This window comes from Aplidium turbinatum, chromosome 11 (genome assembly GCF_918807975.1).
Source record: "Aplidium turbinatum chromosome 11, kaAplTurb1.1, whole genome shotgun sequence".
Taxonomy (NCBI): Eukaryota; Metazoa; Chordata; class Ascidiacea; order Aplousobranchia; family Polyclinidae; genus Aplidium; species Aplidium turbinatum.
In genome coordinates, this window is record NC_137482.1 from 14,237,280 (window position 1) to 14,259,189 (window position 21,910).

The window sequence follows — 21,910 nt, forward strand, 5'->3', positions numbered from 1 at the left end:
TTCACAGATTTGTTGACGTTAATCTGTTTACATCTTTATATATAGTAAATTTTTACTTTTGATGTTAAGCATACCATTGCCCTTTGGACAAGTATGAAGACTCGCAGAAATAGCAAAAGGCACATGAATAGAAGATACAACTATCGTTATGACTTTCGTGCCATCAACGAACAACAGGTATAATGTTTGTTAGTAAATGATGAGGTGTTGTAATATTGTTTGTTCTTTAGTTTTTATGGTTATTGCTCTTTTTTCCTTTTCATCGAGCTTATAGCATAGTAAAAGAAACATTGAACAAACATATCAGGTATTTAAATACAGCATTGTGTTGATGTGAAACTTTGTCATGATAATCGAAAATAATACAAAGTTAAGAAACTACACACTCCTTGGTGGTTTCTGACTTCCATGGCCACCGTCCTTAGTTAAGAAACTATTTTTATACCAGGCCAAGTTAAGAAACTATATTTATGTATACGCTTGCAGTCCTGATATTTACTATTGCTGTCATGTTATTATGCTTGCTTGTTTAAGAATGATGCTACTGCTACTTGATTTAAGAAGCTTGTCCTGTTATATTCATGTTTTTGTACAATGTTATTTTTGCAGGTTGAGGACATTACATTGGAGTTTTTCTATAAACCACACACAGTAACATTGCTTTTAGTCATTATTGTGATCTTGCTTTACACTGTAATGACAAGGTGAGTTTGACTAGATGGCAAAAACTAAATCTGCAGACTTTACTAGGAATAGCACTTAAATGAATGGGTGCCACAGTGCTCCGCGGGTCTGCTACTATTCGGTGAGTTCCTAACCTCTAACCCCTAATCCTACCCCCTAACCCTAAAACGGCAATGATAATTAGGCAATGGAACCCGATAATTAAAACAAAATTAAAAAAATCATCGAATAGGGATCGGACTCACCGAATCGAACTCACCGAAACGGGCCATTCCGGTGCTCCGCACCTAAATATCCTGACGCCACAGTGTGCGCACCTATTTGACTGGCACCTAACTGTCTGTGCCTGAAAGACTTGCTCCCCAAATTTGTGTCAACATTTGTTGTACTTAGGTTTCAATCATTTTAAACTTACTAGCCTACTGTGGCCTACTACTGTATTTTAGCAGTGTTGTATTTTAGTGCCTGTCAGGCCTTAACTTGACTGTTTTGAGTGGGTGAAGTGTAGCTTTTTGTGACAGCACGCTATATTTTATTAACATATTGGTATTGGGTAATGGGATTGGGTATTGGCATGGGTAATGATCACATGTAACGAACAGTTGTGATGACAGCTCTGATGCAATAATGTCAAACACTCTTATAAATTACATACCGGTTCACTGGAAAATCAAGTTTACTTGATTTAACTGCAGGAAATACCAAACCCAGGCCTTGAAATTCACGGCGGACACCACGGACATGTCCGCCGTCACAGCATGTGATGTCCGCGGAAAGTACCATCTAAATCGGTCATATTTGTCCGCCGAAAAATAACACAGTAGGGTCATTCCATGTCAACTGATCCAGGACCTGTCACCCACCCTCTCAGATTTTGTTCATGCTTACCATATTTGTAGAACTTTCTTTCCTGATCACAAAAAAATAAATATTTTGAAAATCGGTCAACCAGAACATAAGTTGCAGCCATTTGAACATGGCCACTTTTGTGATCATTCAAGCGGAACAATCAGCTTCTGATTCAAATGTGAAACTTTGAGTTAACGTATCTTTGCTTGTATGCATCTGCAACCAATGTTGTTTTCAGACATTGTTGTTCATACAATAACTACATCATTGCAACAATCACCAACCACATCAATTGTGACCTTTGACCTTTAACCCTCAGTTGATTAGGAGTAGTCTTTGTGTTCAGTGATGCGGAACACAATTTTTGATCTTGCATAGCTCGATGCGGGTACCACCGACATAGACAAGTGATATATCATTGGAAAGGTCTTTTCAAGGAGATTTAGAATCAGAAATAAAATTAATGGCTTATTGAGTATTCAACTTCTAAAACTGGTAGAAAGTTTTACTCTTCTTAACTTAAAAATAACAACATTATGCATGAAGACCTACCAATTTTTTCCTTGCATTTCAAACCATTTTGGACAAAAAGATTCCTTGTAACAGAAGAACTATAATAATAATAATGCTCGTGTTTTTATTTGTGCCTATTGCGATATCATACAGTACACTGCGATCACAGATGCGATACAACAGACGACAGGAAGCAGCGAAGGGACATATAGTCTTCGAGTCAGCTGTTCCCATTATTTTGGCTGTATATTGTTAGTATATGATATAAATATACAAAAAATATATATACAGTTCTTCTGTTACAATGAATCTTTTTATTCAAAATGGTTTGACAGATAAACAAGCTTAGACAGACCCAACGCATACTATATATATATTATGTAGTATGCGTTGGGTCTGTCAAAGCTTGTTTATTTGTCAAGGATTGGATGTAGTTTTATTACATATAATGTATGCAAATAACTCTAAAGTCTGCGTTATTGTTTTGTAGGCATTATATAGTATATTTTTCGCTTCTCGTTTTACATGTTTTGGTACAATTTTTTCGTAATAAACGTTCACATGCAATTGCCGAGGCAATTTCAACTTTTGCCATTTGGCCTCGACAATGTTTTTGCAAAAGTAAAAATATGCTAATTTCGAAGACTGGAAGTAACGTTTGTCTGTTCTAACTTTTCTCAGATAAAACACGACAACGTTTCTCAGCGAAACTTAATGTTGTAGCTAGTCATGAAGTGCAAATTTTCGTTTGTATCAGCTACTTCAAAGGAAATATTTTCATCAGAAAAAATGACCGAAATAAATAAAAAATGACCGAATTTTTTCAAGTCATTTCGAACAAATGACCGAAAAGTCTCAGCGAAAAAAAAAACCCAGGGCATAACTGATTAACTTTCACCGAACGAGGTCGTGTGGCTTCTTGCGTCACAATGCTCTGGACACGAGTCGGAAGACTCCCACACTAAATCTACTATTTTCTGCTGTGCAAAGTTTCACTAGGTTTCTTTAGGTTTATTTTTGCGTGTCATGTGAGTGAAAGTCTCAAAGAGCGAGTAGGTTCATCGCCCTCATTCTCACTTTTAGAATTTTCCAGGGTTTTTTTCTTTCTTACAGTAATACCAAAAGTTAACAATTTTTTTTGCATCTTGCTGTAATAGCGTACTCGTGTAATCTAATTTTGTAACCAACCTTGCCATCAATATTACTTGATCAAAGCCAGACATTGTGACGTAAGACGTGAACTAAGTTGCGCGTGATTAGTGTAAAAGTACGGTACTCAAATCGATTCTTAGCGAAGAATTCACTTTTGTTACGCTGATTCAATGTCATCCATCGTTGAAGCAAAGTAAAAATCGAAAGCTTTCCTGCTTGAACGGAAGCTAAAGGATACAATATTAACATTTTCTAGATGCGCGCTATAATGCGCGAGAAATTATATTCTTGCAGTAATTGTTCGTGCTATGCGATGACGATTAGTATCGCTAGTTAAGTAGTCTATCACGACCGCACTGTTTGATTTCTTGTGATGTAATAATACTAAAACTAGCGATAAAGCGAGCAACGCGATACGCACGCTGAACTTACAGTAATTCACGTTATATAACTCACGGGGGAAAAGTAAGTTAATTTTGGGTTGATTCAATGTTCGAGGCAACACAAATCGATTTGATTTTCCCGGCGGGTTATATTGCGTAGCAACAGTACCCAATAAGAAATTTACGTTTGTTTTACATTAATTCGACATCTAGTGACGTTGAATTATCATAAAATAACGTTAATTGCTCAACCAGGTACTGGTAACAAATTAATAGCTCCCCGCGAAAAGATTGCCTTGATTTACGTTTACACTAACATAATTTCGGCACAATTGGGATACTGCGAGCAACACAAAGTCGCGAGACTTGATAAGGAGTAGATGCTTACACTAATTTGACGTCTACTATCGTTGAATCAATGCAAATAGGGTGATATGCCATTCACGCATCTGCGTCGGCAAGTGCCGATTGCCCACGCTAATTTCGAAGAATGACTTCTGTATTTGCGTTATCACATATAACAAGACATTGGATCAACGTTTAAACACTAAGTCTACGTCTTGTATTTCCGATTGACAAAAAATCGTACAGTGGCGCAAGAAGCTTCTTTGCAATCACTGAAATCGATTTGAGCGTGTACATATTTTTCTGACATTTTGACCGAATTGACTATATTTTTTTCGGACATTTTGCTAAAAAATCGGTCAATGACCGATAAATGGCCGAAAAAAAACCCCAGGTTATGCGGCGTATTAAGCAGCTACACGGCGCTTTGACTCTTCAAGCGCATGTCGTTGGTCTGAGGAAAGCCTTTCAGAGTGACTTCTTTGAAATTTTAAAAAGCCTTCCAAACCGTAGCTATAGTACTCAAATGGGGAAAAATTATCGAAACAAAGCGATTAAACATGACGATCGATGTTAAAACTGGTGTGTCCACCGTGAGACTTAATTTGTCTGCCAAGATAGCTGCTCAGACCGGACACGTTTGTCCGCCGTCAACAAAAACGAATTTCGAGGCCTGCAAACCTCAATGTTTTTTTTAAGAAGCGTAACTTTAGATTGTATTGCTCTTAAGTGTTACTTTAATGTAACTCAATGGTACAGTATATGTGCATTGTGCAGTCTAGTACAGATGTACGATATTAAAGTTGACTGTTTGATCTTGTGAATACTGTATATATAATATATGAAGATATTATCACTTTTGTAGAGATGAAAGTGCAAATGAGAAAAATGTTTGGTATGGATGCTGTGCCGTTGTGTTCTTTTTTTCTGTGATCAGCATATTAGCTTTTCCAAATGGCCCTTTCACAAGACCCCACCCTGCGGTAAGTTTTCTTTTTTAATTTAACTGTTTAAAGTGCATTAAACAATATTTATATAGCTGAAACATGTGATATGATTTTGGAAGTAAATCATATTAACGTTTTTAATTTTTGCAGAGTAATTTTTATCATAATAAATGATGTTGTCTGTTTTTTTCAGGTGTGGAGAATAATCTTTGGATTTAGTGTCCTATATTTTCTATTTCTTGTATTTTTGGCTTTTTTAAATATTGAACAAGTACGGAAAATTATGGTATGGATTGATGCTGATATTAAAGATGCAAAACGAGAAGTGGATGTTGTCGAGGTATCAGAGTGCTAGTATTTTGCAACACTTTGTGTCCAATAGGTACCATATTATATATGCCAGTAAGAATTTAGATTGATTTTATCAGCAAATGAATTGTGTATTTTTTATCATTTTTTTTACAATTTGGACTTGTTCATGGTGTCATATAACACAAGATTTTTGAAAGAGTGTTGCATTGTTTTCAGGAATATGCAGTTAATTGTTCTGATGTATCTTTGGAACGGTTGTATGCAAGTCTGGACATATTCGCATTTGCACATTTTATGGGATGGGGACTGAAGGCTTTGCTGTTAAGAAGCTATGCCATGGCTTGGACGCTGAGCATACTGTGGGAGATGACTGAGGTGTGTATGAGAAGTTCTTTAGAAATCCAATCGAACTGGTGTTTGTGATATGTGATTTTTTGTTTCTGGACTTGTTAGGCTACTTAATTTAAAGTCGTAACTCGTAATTATTTTAAAGATAGCTTAAAACACACATGAAACCAAATCAATAGTTTTTTTTTTCAAGTCTAAACCTTAAACCATTTGACCAGGTTAACACTCACAATAGCATTTCAAAAATTTTTTTTAATATATCATATATAATTTATGTTGTGGAACCGGTTTTCTTCCACTAGGAGTCATCAGCACAAGAAGTACAACTGAATCAAAACAAAAATATTACAGTATCAGGGAAATATCAGCACAACTAGCCAAAAAAAAATATTTTTTTTTACATATTAAATAAATAAAAGTCACTGAATGTTCAAAACCTTCATTTCTTTGCTTTATTCTTTTTCATTTCTTTTTTTTCTTCATAGTATTGCTAAATAGGCCAAATACAGAAAATATATACTGTATTGCAACAATCAAATACGGTTCAACAACATAAATTATATTAAAAAATTTTTTTTTGAAATGCTATTGTGAGTGTTAACCTGGTCAAATGGTTTAAGGTTTAGACTTGAAAAAAAAACTATTGATTTGTTTTCTTAATGATTGCTTTCTGTGTTAGGTAGATCGCCCATTTTAGGATGTGTCATAGTACCAGATCACCTTTTCCAGTTAGTTTTTCTCACTTTTGATCACATGAAACCAGGTTCTTTTAGATTTACTTGCTTATGTCAAATTATTTTACTACTTAATACAACAACGTTTTCAGCTGTTTTTTATGCATCTTCTTCCTAACTTTCAAGAGTGTTGGTGGGATCAAATATTTCTTGATGTTATGCTCTGTAATGGTATGGGCATTTGGGTGGGCATTCAAACGTGTCGCTTTCTTGAAATGAGAGAGTATAGATGGGAGTCTATAAAGTAAGTACACCATACTTCTATTCATTGGTTTTGATAGTTTATAAGTTAATGACTTGAGTTGCGATGGCGGGATAATTTGGTTACCCCACTAATTTAAGTCTGAAATCTTATTGCTTTGGATCACTAAAATACAGTCATCCAAAGTCATGTGAAACTACCAAGAGTAAACCTCCAAACAGACCTTTTTTAGTCTGAGAAAAAAAGTTTCCCACTATGAATGGAAAGAGTCAAGGAAATCACTGTTCTCACTGTTTTAACAACGATGTGAAGATGAGTGTCAAATTTATCAGCTCGCAATCCTTACAAAGCAAGAGATGTTTTTGTGGAAGATTACAACAATTCAGTAAGCCAGACTTTTCCTGGTATTTACTGTATGATATCGATCTTAACTTTATTTGCAGAGACATACATTCCACATCTGGAAAACTACGGAGAGCAGCCATGCAATTTACTCCTGAACGTTGGTCAACTGTAAAATGGCTGGATCCTAATTCAAACATAATGCGAGTTGTGGGGGTTTACATTCTTCTTGTTGTCTTCATGGTAAAGCATTATATTTGTAATATAATATCACAAATTATATACCGTAAACATTATAAGTTAGCCTAGTTATTCAGCGGTACACGACGCGATTCCTATCTCGCCAGACAGGAATAACGCAAGACCTGAATGTTGCAGTCAAGCACCCAAGTGTTCTGTGATAGAAAGTAGTGTCATCAAGTTGGCTGTGGTTTACTGTCTGGCGACAAACTGTACGTTAAGAAAAGTGCCACTTTTTTCTCCTAACAACATCATTTTTTTAGTTGTCCGAATTGAACACCTTCTTTTTGAAGCACTTTTTAAGACATCCTGCGAAGCATGTTTTCTGTTGGGGTAGAATTCTACTGATCGGAGCTATTTCTGCACCAGCCCTGAGGTATTGTAATTGACATTTGATAATCTCATACAGTAGAATTCGCCTATAGTGACTTTGGCTATAGTGACACTTCGCCTATAGTGACACCTGTTGCAAAGTCCCATTTGCATTCGCAACAGTTGAGTAGAATTCGGCTATAGTGACACTTCGGTTATGGTGACACTTTTTCCGCGGTCCCTTCAGGTGTCACTATAGGCGAATTCTACTGTAGTACTCCATGGACTTGTTCTTTTGCTCTTGTCCTTGCACTATGACTATAGCAATAAAGTTTGTGTAAATTTAGTCAAAATTGTGATCTCTTGTAAGTACTTTTGAAACGGGTAGCCACAAAATCAACGCATATTTTATTAAAATGTTGCACTTATTTTAATGTAACAACTTTTCTGTACAGTGTACATTGTTTTTATAGACAATATTATGTTTACATCACCGATACAAGATGCAAGAGAGTGGGCACGCAGACATGGGTTTACATGTAAGTTCTCTCATTGTTCGAAATTCTGGGAAGTGATTTAGATTGTTACCATAGCCAATCAACATAATTTGTGTATTTCTGTACAGACGTTTCAGTCGTAATCGCGATATTTTTGAAGAATGATTTGTTTTGGTGTAATGTCGATGGACTGCTTGCTTGTATTCTTACAGAAAAACTCCAACAACTTCACAGATTGTTTGGCAATTGGCATCTTTTTTGTTTTGCCACAGCTAACCATGGCAAAGACATGCTACCCTTAAACTTAAAGCAATAAAAAAATTACCTTTATGAATTACCGCTTGCTAGCTGATTGAACTATATGAAACACAGAAAGCTCTAAGAGTTTTGATTATGTACAATTGTACATCTGGAAGATCATGTCACCAATTTAAGTTTGTAATCGGAGCAACCAACTGTTAACAATATGGACCACGTTTTCTTTTAATTTTGACAGTGCTGTTACATGCGTTGAGACTATAATCTCTTTGAAGTTTGGAGCTGAAGAATTTACTAGAACTCAGTTCATCAACGTAATTGGATGGCTTGTGGTCACGGTAAGTAGTAGATTTTTATATTGAGTATCCTCCTTTTTAGTCTCGCTCTTTGAAACAGTGATAAAAGAAGGAGCTTAAATTGTGAGTGTTGAAGATAAAAATAGAAAAGCTATTATCTCGAGTCTCGCATACGTGTAATGAGGATTGTGTTGATAAATTGGAACCGGAACTGACAGACCTGGTAGTGTGGTGGTGCAAGCTGATGAATTGCGATATAACGCATGAGACATATTCTTTCTTCATACGAACGACGACGACGAGACATGTTCTTGGTTTTATTTGCAATTTTTCTAATATAGATTGATGTGCATGTTTTCATCATAATCCATTGTCGGTTTGTTCCCCACTAGTGGGGGTGGCCGATTGTTTCCGCGCAGCAGTTGTTTTAATCCCTTTTCTCCATTTCACTCTGTCCCTTGCATCTTCCTCCTTCAGTCCGACTTTTTTAAATTCATCCTTCACTTGTTGTTTCCACGTTCTTCTTGGACGGCCGCGTTTCCTCTTCCCATCCACCTTTAGATCTAGTGCCTTTCTAAGAAAGCTTCCTTCCTCCCTCCTTATCACATGTCCATACCATCTTACTCCATTTTCCCTTGCCAGTTGGTCTATGGTCTCTCTCATCTCTAGCATATCCAACAATTCTTTGCAGTCCTTTTTTCCCTTCTCGTTTTCACCCCACACATTGCTCTCACCATTGACCTTTCCGTTCTTCTCAGGATTGCCAGTTCACTCTCTCTCAATATCCATGTCTCGCTACCATATAGCATTGCAGGCCACACACAGCTCCGATATACTTTCCCTTTCATCCTTAGTGAAAATTTTCTGCCATACAACATTTCCCCACATTCCCTGAACTTTGCCCAGCCCAATCTTGCCCTTGTTGTCACCGCTGCTTCACATCCACCACTTCCATTTATCTGATCACTCAGATAACAGAAGTCTGTCACTGTTTCGATGCCATGGCAGAACTCATCATCATGGCTTTCCACTTCATTCCTTCCTTTACTGCATTTCCCACAAACAAAACACTTCGCCAATCTTGTTGCGGCTCTCTTGACATTTGCACATCTTGCATGTACCCACTTTCCACAATCCTTGCATTGCATTGAATTTCTCATCACTCTCTTGCCACATATTCCACAGGGATCTACTTTGCTCTCAACAACTGTTCCTTCTGCTCCACTCACCATCACTTTTGTTTTTTCAAGATTCACCTTCATACCCTTGGTTTCAAATGCTTCTTTCCATTTCTCAAACTTTCTCTCCAGTCCCTCCATACTATTACTTGTCAAGACCAGGTCGTCTGCATACAAAATTTCACTCAATAAGCCCTTCCTCACTCCTTCAGGTACAACGTCAACCACAATAGCAAATATCAGAGGTGACAAAACTGATCCTTGGTGTACACCAACCTTCACAAAAAACTCGTTTGAATAATTTGATCCAACTCTCACTTTTGTTCTTGCATCCTCATACATAGACACCACAGCTCTCACTAATACCTCCGTTATACTTCTTTTCCTCATTGCCCACTCCATCACTTTCCTTGGTAGGCTACTCTGTCAAATGCCTTTTCTAAGTCGACGAAACATATATATAGTTTTCTCTGCTTCTCTCGGTATTCCTCCTGCATTCTTCTCAATATAAACAGAGCATCCACTGTACCTTTTCCTGGCATAAATCCAAACTGCATATCATTTAATTTCACCAATGTTCTCAACCTCTTTTCTAGTATTCGCTCCACAATTTTCATTCCATGCTCTAGTAGTTTTACACCTCTATATGCACTGCAACTTCTCACATCTCCTTTTCTCTTGAACAGTGGAACAACAGTACTATGCTTCCACTCCTCCGGCATTCCCTCTCCATCTAATACCCTTTGGCTAAGTTGTAGCATTACTTCAATTCCATCTTGTATTGCAGCCTATGCTCTTCATTACGCTGCGCAGTCTTAAACCTGTTATGTGCGATTTTGACTGTCATCAGTACATAGTTTCTGGACAAACTAGTAAAGTTATGTAACATGAGTTTAATATTGTATAGGCCTACCTGATATTATCTACAGCAAGAATCAATTCCTCACCCACGGGGCATTCCTGCACCGCTTAGTCTGGTGTGGATGCTATCTTAACTCAGCCGATATTAGCAAAAATATTTTACATCTTTAATTCTTTATGACTTAACTCCATCAGGTGTTTAACAGACAATGCCAGTGAGATAAACATTGCCGCTCCTTATACGTAGTTTACTGTAGCCATTGAATCAATATAAACAGGTTTTTGCGTATACGTTTGCGATTTTGAGTATTCCAATTCCAATTAAGGGGACACCTCTAATGAAATCCCAATATTCGCTGATGGCTGAGAAGCTTGCCTCAGATAAGCTAACTATTGTGGGAACCCCCACATACCATATATTTCTGAAAAGGGCATAAAAAGACACATCTGAATATGCAAGTCTCATGAAATAAAAGTTTAATTTGATGCAATGAGCTTCCTTCTAACACAGACAATATTTGAATAATTATTTTTTGACATGCTAATAGAAAACACTGTTTCTCACTACCAGCACCATATAGCAACAAGAAATGTTATGAAATGCTAAATCTACCTTATATGCAAATACCTATGAGAGCTTTTTTCTCTAAAATGTCACTTTCCTAAAAAAAAAAAAAATTTTTTTTGAAAGTTACTTGTGTGCGAAAATATTTATACACATTTTTTTCAATAAAATGGTCAAGAAATAAAAATGTAAAAAAAGCTCTCATAGGTTGATGCAATACGCAAGTAGCAGCATGCATTCCAATTTTTAGCCAATTCGGACAAGAAATAAACAAATGAGTTTGTTTAAATAAACATTTACTGCAAAAAAATGTCATTTTGAGTAAAACGCGTTTAAAGTTATGGTTTGCAAATACAAAGCAAATCGTGCATTTTCAGCTAGGCTATTCTTACTGTCACTACTGGCTTTGAAATGCTAGGATACAGAAAATTTGTAACTGCTGAAGCATGACCAAAACAACAGCTACAAATACCACAAATATATAAAACCAGAAAGGGCTTTTCTGTTGCTACTGGGTAGAGATGTACCGATATATCGGTATCGGTGATATCGGCCACTTTTTGAGTATCGGTATCGGCAAAATTTGGCCGATACTGTGGCCGATACTAAACATGTAAAAAAGGCGCTTGCTGCGGATTTTCCACAGAGTAAAGATACAGATTTTTTAAAGTTGTAACTAACGTCACATTGATATAGAAAAATAACAACCTGTTCAAATTGCTGATATCTCACACTCCCATGACTTCTTGCGCGTGCCTTTTGGCATTGGTTGCTTGCAGTGATTTTTTCACTCAAACAAAACGTTTTGTTTCAGCAGTTTTGCGTTGTTCGATTCTTAAGTTGTGAAAGAGACTCAATTTCTCCAATATGTGTTTCTTTTTTACTCTCAGCAAAGTGTAAAACTTGTAAAAGTTTTTCATCCACACGACGTCATGAATGAAATTATATCTCAAATCGGCGTAATGACGTGACATCATCTAAATATTTTATCGAATAATAAATTAACAAATTCGATTGTCACAAGTGGTTTGGTTGTGGTAAACAAATACGTTTTAACTTTCTTCTTCTTCGTCGTATGAGCTGTTCTTCTGGACTATATGTTTGGGCATGATGTCATCAGCCACTCGACAGTTTCGTCATCCAGGGCCTTCAGTCCAAGCGCTCCATGTGGTGGTTGATGGATTGGGCAGTCATGGACGACATGATCTACTGTCTGGTCTGTGGCGCCACACTCGCATCCCGGTGAGGGAGCCAGGCCCCATTTGCACATGTCTGAACGAAAGCGACCGACGCCGGTTCGTAGGCGGTTAAGCCGGACCCACGCAAGTCTTGCGAGGGACATTCCCGGAGGGTGGGGATCGACGTCGGGTAGGAAATCACGGATTCGGGAGGTGTTGTTTTGCCACCCCATGTTCCATGTGTAGTTCGTCCAGTGTGCCGCACTTATTCCAAGATCTTCAACGTTGTTCAGAAGCTGTCGTGCGGCGGGCACAAATGGGTGTCTTGATTTCAGTCGCTGCTGTCCTCCAGGTAGGCGCTGGAATGTACTGTGGAGGAGGTGGTCGGGGTCCAGTGCGCGACGAGCAAGGGAAATCATGGCTCCTTTACAGCGAAGCTCAGCAGGTTGGATGCCTGCAAGGATGGGAAGGCAGTCCGTTGGAGTGGGACGCAGGCATCCAGTCACAGTGCGTAGTGCGTCATTGATGGCGGTGTCAATGTGGCGGGTGTGAGAGCTGCGGCACCACACTGGTGCGCAGTACTCAGCGGTAGAATGGACAAGGGCCAAGGTAGCTGTGCGAAGGGTTTTCGCATCAGCTCCCCAGCCGGAACCCGCCAGCCGCCTCAAAAGTGCAACGCGCGCAGATAGTTTTTTGCGCAGTGACTCCAGGTGTCGTCGGTACGTGAGTGACCTGTCCAGGGTTACGCCGAGGTAGGTGGGTTCGGCGCAGTAGGGGAGGTGTTCGTCATCGGTGGTAATGTTGATCTCACGTTTTGCTTGTTGTTTAGGTGGAAGGCCGCCGACACTGTCTTTGCCTTGCTGAGCTGTAGCTTCCATTTCTGGAGATATGTTGATATAGTTGACATGTCCTGGCTTAGGTTCCTCTCCATTGACTGCCAATCTCCGGCTGGATGCAGGAGAGCCAGATCGTCTGCATAAGCATACTTCCTGGAGATGGTGTCAGGCAGGTCATAGATGTAAGTGTTAAAGAGGAGGGGAGCCAGGACAGAGCCCTGTGGGACGCCGTTCCTGAGTCGACGTAGTCTACTTCGTCGGCCGCTACCGGTGGAAAGGGTAAAGCTGCGGTTTTGCACAAGTTCCATAATCATATGGACCATGTGCCTGTCAGGAAGGAGACGGAGTAGTTTGCAGGTAAGGCCGCTGTGCCATACAGTGTCGTAGGCAGCCGTGAGATCGACAAACACGGCGCCAGCCTTCTTTTTTGCCGAGAAGCTGTCCTCGATGTCTTGGGTCATCAGGGTGACCTGGTCTACAGTTGATCTTCCGTGGCGAAAGCCGGCTTGTTCCCGAGGGAGCTGAGGGTCTATTATCGGTTCGACACGGGCGTAGATAAGTCTTTCGAGTATCTTGAAGGGGATACAGAGCAGAGAGATGGGGCGGTAGCTCTTCGGATCCCCTGGGGGCTTCTTCGGCTTTGGGACTGCAACCACTAGGGCTCTTCTCCAGATTCTTGGGATGCGCAGGTGACGCAAGCAGCAGGAAAGGAATTCTTTTAACCAGGACCTCATAGAGGGGGCAGCTTGGAGTATTAGTTCCGGGCATAGGTGGTCAAGGCCCGGGGATTTGCCTGGCTTTAGGTGCTGGAGGGCGGAGGCAAATTCTTCTGGGGTAAACTCACCAGAGATGTTGCCCTCGACAGGTGTTGGGACCTTCCAGAGGTCCGTCATTTCCTTGAGGACGGACTTGTCTGATTCACGGTCTCTCGTTCTGTGCACTCCATTTTTCACAAGTTGTGAGGCGATGGCATTTGCTGAAGTGGGGCATTGGCGACGAGAGGCACGTGATCTGCCAGTGAGGTTGTTGAGTGTACTCCAAGCTGTGCGGCTGGAGTGCGTGAAGTCGATTGAGTCTATGGCTTCTGTCCAGCGCTTCTTCCTCTTTGAATCCAATCTTGCCAGCAGGGCTGTTGCTGAGTTGGTGGTGGCGGTACCCTGGGGGGAACGGAGGAAGTCGCGGTAAAGCCTGTCGCACTCCACATCCCAGCAAGGTATGTAGTTTTTCCGTCGACCTCGCGGGATGGAGTCTTTTGCCGCAGATATGATTGCATCACAGAAGTCCTGGTAGGCTTCATCCACTTTGATGGTGTGTGGGGATGGGAGGTACTGCGTAGCTTCGTTTGTAAGGAAGCTGTAGTATTCCCAGTCGGCCTTTCTGAAGTTCCATCGCTTGACAGGCTTGCTCGGAATAGGTGTGGCAAGCAAGGGGGCCGTGATTAGCGAGGGTCGGTGTTGAGACCTTGGGAACTTCTCTAACACACGTCTGTCCGGCTGGCGATCATCGGGGTCATCACTTGCGAAAGCCAGGTCTGGGTTCGTGCCAGTGTTCCAACGACCGGAGTGGAAGCTCGGTGCGCCCTTAGGATCGTGTAAGAGGGCGAGGTTGTTGTTGGTTGCCCAAGCGGCCAGACTATCTCCGTCGTTGTTGATGGAGTTGTATCCCCAGTCAGTGTGGTGGCAGTTAAAATCGCCAGCATAGAGGCTGGGGTGGGGGAACACTGGGATGGCTGTTGATGTTATCCGCGAAGGTGGGGGCTTGTAGACATTGACGATGTTGTAGCCTGCTACATCTACACAAAGCCACTCGATCTCCGATTGAGCTTGGGATTGGTCAACCAAGGACCAGCTCAGCCGGTCATGGACAAACGTGGCGAGGCCGTGTTTCCTGCTGCAGGTTGCGCCTGCGAGTGTGAAGTTGGTTATTACCAACTTATCCACAGATGTACAGTGAGTCTCCTGGAGGAGGATGATGAGGGCTTGATGCTTGGTGGCCAGGTGCTCGATGATGTTGAGCTTGCTGGCCGTGATGCCCTCGGTGTTCAGCTGCAGTACGGTGGGTCGTCGGTACTTTTCGACAGTGCGAGCACTGCCGTGCCCTGAAAAGGGCATTTTCCTACCCACCCTGCGCTGAACAGTCTCATTAGCTCTTGTTTGACAAGCTTCGTTTCGCATACGTATTTTGTATAATTTCGTATGTTACTGACGGGGGGGACCACGTGAAGGTGCTTGTCTTAACTTTGAAGTGCATTGAAACAAAATATCCATTACCGGTAATCGATATGTAATATAGGCTATGTACGGTAGTCAAATTCCATATCAAGAATAAGTCCATATTTTTAAGGTTTACGTCAGCTCCAGAGATCAGTAGGCACAACAAGACCTTTTACTGATTGGTTCAGTGAGGATTCGTGGTCCCATTGCTCTCCTTTTTAGTGAATAGACTCGTTTTCAATTCATTCTTATAAGACATTACGTAATGAAAAAATATGTGATAAGGTTGGAAGACATTACGTCATGTCTTTTCAATACAAATTGAAGTTTAACATTTATTCTTTTGTTCATAGTCGTCCACCTTCAAAGCGGTATTACAAAGAACAATTTTCGTTATGGGGGGCATCAAGAATATGTCGACATGACTTTTAAAGTTTACGTCAGCTCCGGAGATCAGTAACATAAAATAGGCCTAAGGTTGTTCTCTTTGATGCAACAACACCATTGATTGATTGGTTTAGTGAAGATTCGTAGTTCCATTGCTTTCATTTTGAATGATTATACTGATTTTCAATTTATTCCTACAAGACATTACGTAATGAAAAAATATGTGATAACTAAGAATGGAAGACATTACGTCATGTCTTTTCAAATCAAAATGAAGTTTAAAAATTATTCTTTTGTTCATAGTCGCAATCCACCTTCAAAGCGGTATTACAAAGAACAATTTTCGTTAAGGGGGGCATCAAGAATAAGTCGACATGACTTTTAAGGCTTACGTCAGCTCCGGAGATCAGTAACATATAAGGTTGTCCTCTTAGACGCAACAAGACTATTGATTGATTGGTTTAGTGAGGATTCGTAGTCCCATTGCTTTCATTTTGAATTATTATACTGATTTTCAATTTCTTCCTACAAGACATTACGTAATGAAAAAATATGTGATAACTGATAACTAAGAATGGAAGACATTACGTCATGTCTTTTCAATTCAAAATGAAGTTTAAAAATTATTCTTTTGTTCACAGTCGCAATCCACCTTCAAAGCGGTATTACAAAGAACAATTTTCGTTAAGGGGGGCATCAAGAATAAGTCGACATGACTTTTAAGGCTTACGTCAGCTCCGGAGATCAGTAACATATAAGGTTGTCCTCTTAGATGCAACAAGACTATTGATTGATTGGTTTAGTGAGGATTCGTAGTCCCATTGCTTTCATTTTGAATGATTATACTGATTTTCAATTTCTTCCTACAAGACATTACGTAATGAAAAAATATGTGATAACTAAAAATGGAAGACATTACGTCATGTCTTTTCAATTCAAAATGAAGTTTATTCATAGTCGTAATCCTCTTTCAAAGCGGTATTACAAAGAACAATGTTATGGCGCAACATGCAGCATTTCAATAAAGTTCGGGAACTGTTTTTTTTTCTTGTTCATCTGCGCTTTAAATACCAGTCATTCTCCGTTGTTCATCCACTAAGCAGTTTAGATCAACTGTGGTTAGCCTGCTTGCAACAGGAGTTATACTGTACAGACAGTGGTGTAGCGTAACTATGGCGTGACTTATTTAATTATGGGGCACTCCAGAAGCAAAAATATTTAACTTGACATGAAAATTTAGCCTCGGGCGATTTTTGTTCTGTAGCCTAACATTCAAAATTTTACTTATTACGCTATTTATTATAGCCTACTCGAGTATAGTTCGAGATTTTCACAAGTGATTTTCACCGCAAAAAGCCAGGTTCGACTTATACATTGGACAAGCTGTTTCCAGCTCGGCAGCCTTCAAAATTAACGCATTTTTGCTGTGACAAAACTGTTGCTGACCTAGAAAACTGAGTGTGAAACAGCGTCGGCCGAAGTAAAAGTTTTGAATACGTTTATTTGCCGTGATTCAAACTTCATTTTCAAATGTAATGAGTTTTTGTCAATTCTAAACTTTATACACTTGTTGAACAATACGCAAAGCTCACGAGACAAAACAGCAAAAAGAGCTGATTTAAGCAATCGATATTTTTTATTTTTGCGTGTAGGATATAATCGTTCTTATTACGTAACATTCCATGATCGTTAAAGTCGATTAGCGGCCGCATAAAACAATGATGTCAGGTTGGCTAGTAGGGTGGCTCGTTTTTGAACTTTTCTTTTAAATCTCTCGGTGTAGTGGGGAAATGGTGCCAATGAGTGAAAAAAAACTCATGACAAAATTTGAGATTCGTAACAAATTGTCTTCAGCCTCCTCCTGGGGCTCAAAAATCAAAAAATGAGGTCAAAAACGCAATTTTTCCAAAAATGTTTTTAGTTTGGGTAGACACAATATTGTTTAGACTTTAGATATAGCTAATTAACCTAAGAAAAAAAATTGGAGTCATTTAAAGTTTTAAACTATTCCTTCAGCTCCCTCACAGCTTCGGAAAATTTCCATTTTGCTGAAACAGCTTACTATAAAAACAACCAAGTTACATGGGTTTTTTAAACGTTTAGTAACATAAAAAAGTTGCAAAATTATACGTTTTTGCTATCTGGGTAGCCTTGGCCCGGCAAAAGCTTCTCAACCAAACAACATTGCACATTACTTGTCTAATAGTTTTTGTTGGACTACACAAATGACTTGGTTTACATCTTATTATAAATTATGATAGCCTATTTGGAGAGTTTACGCAAACCCTAAAATATTAATTTTTCAAAAACCCCAATTATGATGTAATGTTTCTTCCCTTATACCCCAGTCCTCAATTACGGTGGCCTTTCATTACCAAAACCTACTATTATGACACAACAATGCGGTTGAGATTGAATTTTTGAATCTTTAATAAACTATGCCAATTCAAAGCTTTTTTTAATAGTTCTATATGCAAATAAGGTCAAACTTGGCGGTGGGATGGTGCAACGGATAAGGCGTTGGCTTTCCAATTATGCAAACCTGGTTCGACTCCCGGCTTCAGCTGGTTGTTGATAAACACCGCTCACCTATACCCAGGGTGTAATAAATTGGATGGGCATAGTTGCTGAAGTAAAGGCGGCCGAGAGAGAGGAACTGGCCACCCTACTCTCCTTAGTGTCGAAGGCTTAGTATAATGAGAACCTTATATCTTCTCATTCCCCAAAGCTCAGTATCTGAGTATGGGACCTTTAAAAAAAAGGTCAAACTTAGCATTTGATACAATTCCTTGCAAATACCAAAATTGCTTCTATTTGTAACACTAAACTAAAGTATCGGCCAAAATATCGGTATCGGTATCGGCCAAAATATTGGTATCGGTACATCTTTACTACTGGGTCATTCCATTATATTTCAGGTCAAAATTAGAGGAAATGCCACCCACCCTCTCCGATTTGGTTGATTTTGACATATGTGAGAGATGGCAACCCACTGAGCTCAACGAAAAAAAATTTTTCAAAATTGGTCAAGGGGTTTTAAAGTTACACTATTTTCAATTTTAACCGCATGGTGGCAGTATTTCAGCTCCAAAGAGTAAAAATGCCCCAATATCTGTTATACTGAAGCTAGGAAGTTGATGAAAATATGTAGAATACCATTTTGGGGGATGAGGAATCCAAATTTGCAAACAGAATATAAGAAAAACATCTAGTTTTGGAGTAATTTGATTATAAATATTTTTTGAGGTATATATTTTGGGGAAAAATTTGCCCATGTAGCCGAAGAAAAAAAAAACATTTTTTTTGGGGGTGATGTTAATTTGGACTTATATTTTGATAAACACACTCCAATTTTGTTGTTCCATATTGTTCCTTGCCTGGACTGGTGGTCAAAATTCTTTATAAAATTTTGCAAATTCTAAATACCTTTTTAACATTGTACAGTGGGGCATTCCATTTATAATCATCAGATTTTTTCAAATTTTGTAACCACTAGTCACAAATTTTGCGTATTTTGACATATTTTGTACATACATACTAAAAAATGATGACAATAGCAAAAAAAATTTTTGAAGTATCTTAATTGGGGCTGAGATAGAGCACTTTGAATTTTCGGCCACTAGTAGGATTTTTGAAGCTGAGCACAGCCATTTTTTTCATTTTGCGCCTTGATTTTTTGACAATAACTCTTTACCTTGAACGATTTTCGCACTGAAAACATGCATTTTACCAATTTAAGATCCAAGGAATTCATTTAAATTGCAATTAAAAATATGCCAAGATGAACATTTCAAATGATAATTTAGTTATTTAGGTTTAAAGTTTTTCTTAATTTATTTTTGATACGCTAAGTTTGGGGGAATATTTCGGAGCGTTGAGAAAAAGATCGCAAAACAAATTTCTTTTTCAAACAAAGCAATTAAGTATAATATTTTCACGAAATTTGATTGATGTAAGTTTTGCATAAACCAAAATATTCAACTTAGAAAATATCAACCCATACATATCAAAAAAATGAAAATAATTGAAACATAACTGATGCTTTGTCACAATATTTGCAGGGTTCAGCCATATTATGGTCCATTTCTTGAAGAATTGTTTTTATGTGTCAAACTACCAATGTTTTATTATTCAGCTGATATCACACAGCTAGTCTGATCAAGATTTTGCTACCGTTTCTTATCAAACCAGCACATGCACCCTTATCATTTCTGAACTAACTTTTCATTGAAGTAGAAAACTGCCTGGCTATGATGTTTTTATTATTCAGCAGGAAAGAAGTTGTTAAACAGTTTGGTTTGGAAAAGACCGTATATGCTGGATGCCACCCACTTCTGCACTTTTGAAACTAACTCCACCTTCTACATCCAATGGTAGAATTTACACTTTTAGCTCAGAACTGAACAAACTTGAAAAACTTTTTAACTAGACTGATGTGCAATTTGGTGTATTTTTTATAACTTGATGCTCACTCAATAATTTCTAAACTGTACCTATGGGATTTAATAATACTTTTAACTTTTTTGATCATATGGATTGAAACAAATCACTGTCAGATGACAGACATTGCAATTTGCTGTTTCAAAAGTGCCAAAACTTCATGTCAAATAAATTGGAATTTTGCCAAACTGGGTATTAGGGTGGAGTGAAAAAAATTTTTTTTTTCAAATCAAAAAATCAGATTAACCCAAAGTGGCGTATGGACCTAAAATCAACTTCTGAAAAGGTTTTGGGTTTGTGCCACCTACACCCAGGTGGCCCATAATTTTTAAAGGTCATCCGAGGGTCAAATTTCATAAAAATCCCATAACTTGGAAACCGGTTAAGCTAGAATGTTAGTTTTTGGCTTAAAATTTCCAGAAGGTCCATGTTTATATATGCTCTAATGCAACTTTTGTCTCTATTTTAACTACATAAGCTGATAATAATAATAAATGACATTTTAGTTTAAAAACTAAAATGTCCTTTGTCTCTAATAAATTGACATTTTAGTTTAAACTAAAACTAAAATGTCATTTTTTATTATTATTAGCTTATGTAGTTAAAATAGAGACAAAAGTTGCATTAGAGCATATATAAACATGGACCTTCTGGAAATTTTAAGCCAAAAACTAACATTCTAGCTTAACCGGTTTCCAAGTTATGGGATTTTCATGAAATTTAACCCTCGGATGACCTTTAAAAATTATGGGCCACCTGGGTGTAGGTGGTACAAACCCAAAACCTTTTTAGAAGTTGATTTTAGGTCCATACGCCACTTTTGGTTAATCTGATTTTTTGATTTGAAAAAAAAAATTTTTTTCACTCCACCCTACTGGGTATCAGTTTGAAACTGCAGTCCCTCTCAAAAAACACATGGAACAACTAAAATAACTCATCATAAAGACATAACATGAACAGGTAAATAATTTCAGGAAAAAAATTTTGAGTTTGGTCATGGCTACATGGCCAAAGCACCCCCCAAAGTTATCCCCCCCAAAATTTTTGAAACGTTGTTTTCATCTATAAATGACATTTTTTCACCAATTTTGACTGGAAATTCAGATTCCTTGCCCCCAAAAATGGTATTCTAGATATTTTGGTTGTTTTTTTAGCTATAAATTAGGAGATATTAGCAAAATTTGAATTTTGGGGGGGCACGATGCCCCGGTCGAGTGGTTAATTTCAAACCCCCACAACTTCTAAACCACTTGGTCAATTTCAAAATTTTTTTTTTTGGTGTGCTCAGTTAATGATTGTGAACTAACTGCCAAAGTATGAAACATTTCCAAGAGTATTGGTTTTTTCATGACCTGAAATATAATGGAATGACCCTATAGTATATTTTCAGCATATCATATCATCGTTCTGGCATATTTTAGACTTTTGGGTCGCGTGGTAGCTCCACTAGTTCTAAAATTTAACAGGAAATGAATTGGAATTGTGGAAAAACTGCCATATATTCAGAATCCTGATGAAATTCTCTATCTTTTCAGTCCAAAATATAATTTTCTTCAAAATATTTTTTTCATTAGAGGTGTCCCCTTAAAAACGTTTTTGTGATCTTAATAATGTCATCGTTTATTTTCATGGAAGTTTACTGTGTGTATAATTATGTATTTCAGCTTGGGATGGCCTTACTTTCCCTTTACATAATGATTTTGATGAACAAATGGGGTTATAACAAAGTGAGTAACAAAGTCCTCAAAAATATGCAGATATGTAGGCTACTGTAGCTAGAGTTTATTAATTAAGCGCTGACATTTTTGTTGATAAAGATGTCACTAAACTTATTTCAA

General features: G+C 38.4%; 1 protein-coding gene across 1 annotated transcript in view; it reads left to right on the forward strand.

Annotated features, from left to right (window-relative positions):
* Positions 1–21,910, forward strand: part of LOC145779251 (phosphatidylserine synthase 1-like) — a 26,390-nt gene continuing 4,480 nt past the window's right edge. The window contains exons 1-11 of the mRNA XM_082590791.1: positions 1–177; positions 610–704; positions 4,792–4,909; positions 5,067–5,213; positions 5,402–5,560; positions 6,360–6,511; positions 6,913–7,054; positions 7,315–7,427; positions 7,837–7,902; positions 8,357–8,456; positions 21,737–21,799. Of these exons, the coding sequence (XP_082446917.1) occupies positions 94–177; positions 610–704; positions 4,792–4,909; positions 5,067–5,213; positions 5,402–5,560; positions 6,360–6,511; positions 6,913–7,054; positions 7,315–7,427; positions 7,837–7,902; positions 8,357–8,456; positions 21,737–21,799 (1,239 nt within the window). The 5' untranslated portion in view covers positions 1–93. The remainder of the gene's footprint in view (positions 178–609; positions 705–4,791; positions 4,910–5,066; positions 5,214–5,401; positions 5,561–6,359; positions 6,512–6,912; positions 7,055–7,314; positions 7,428–7,836; positions 7,903–8,356; positions 8,457–21,736; positions 21,800–21,910) is intronic.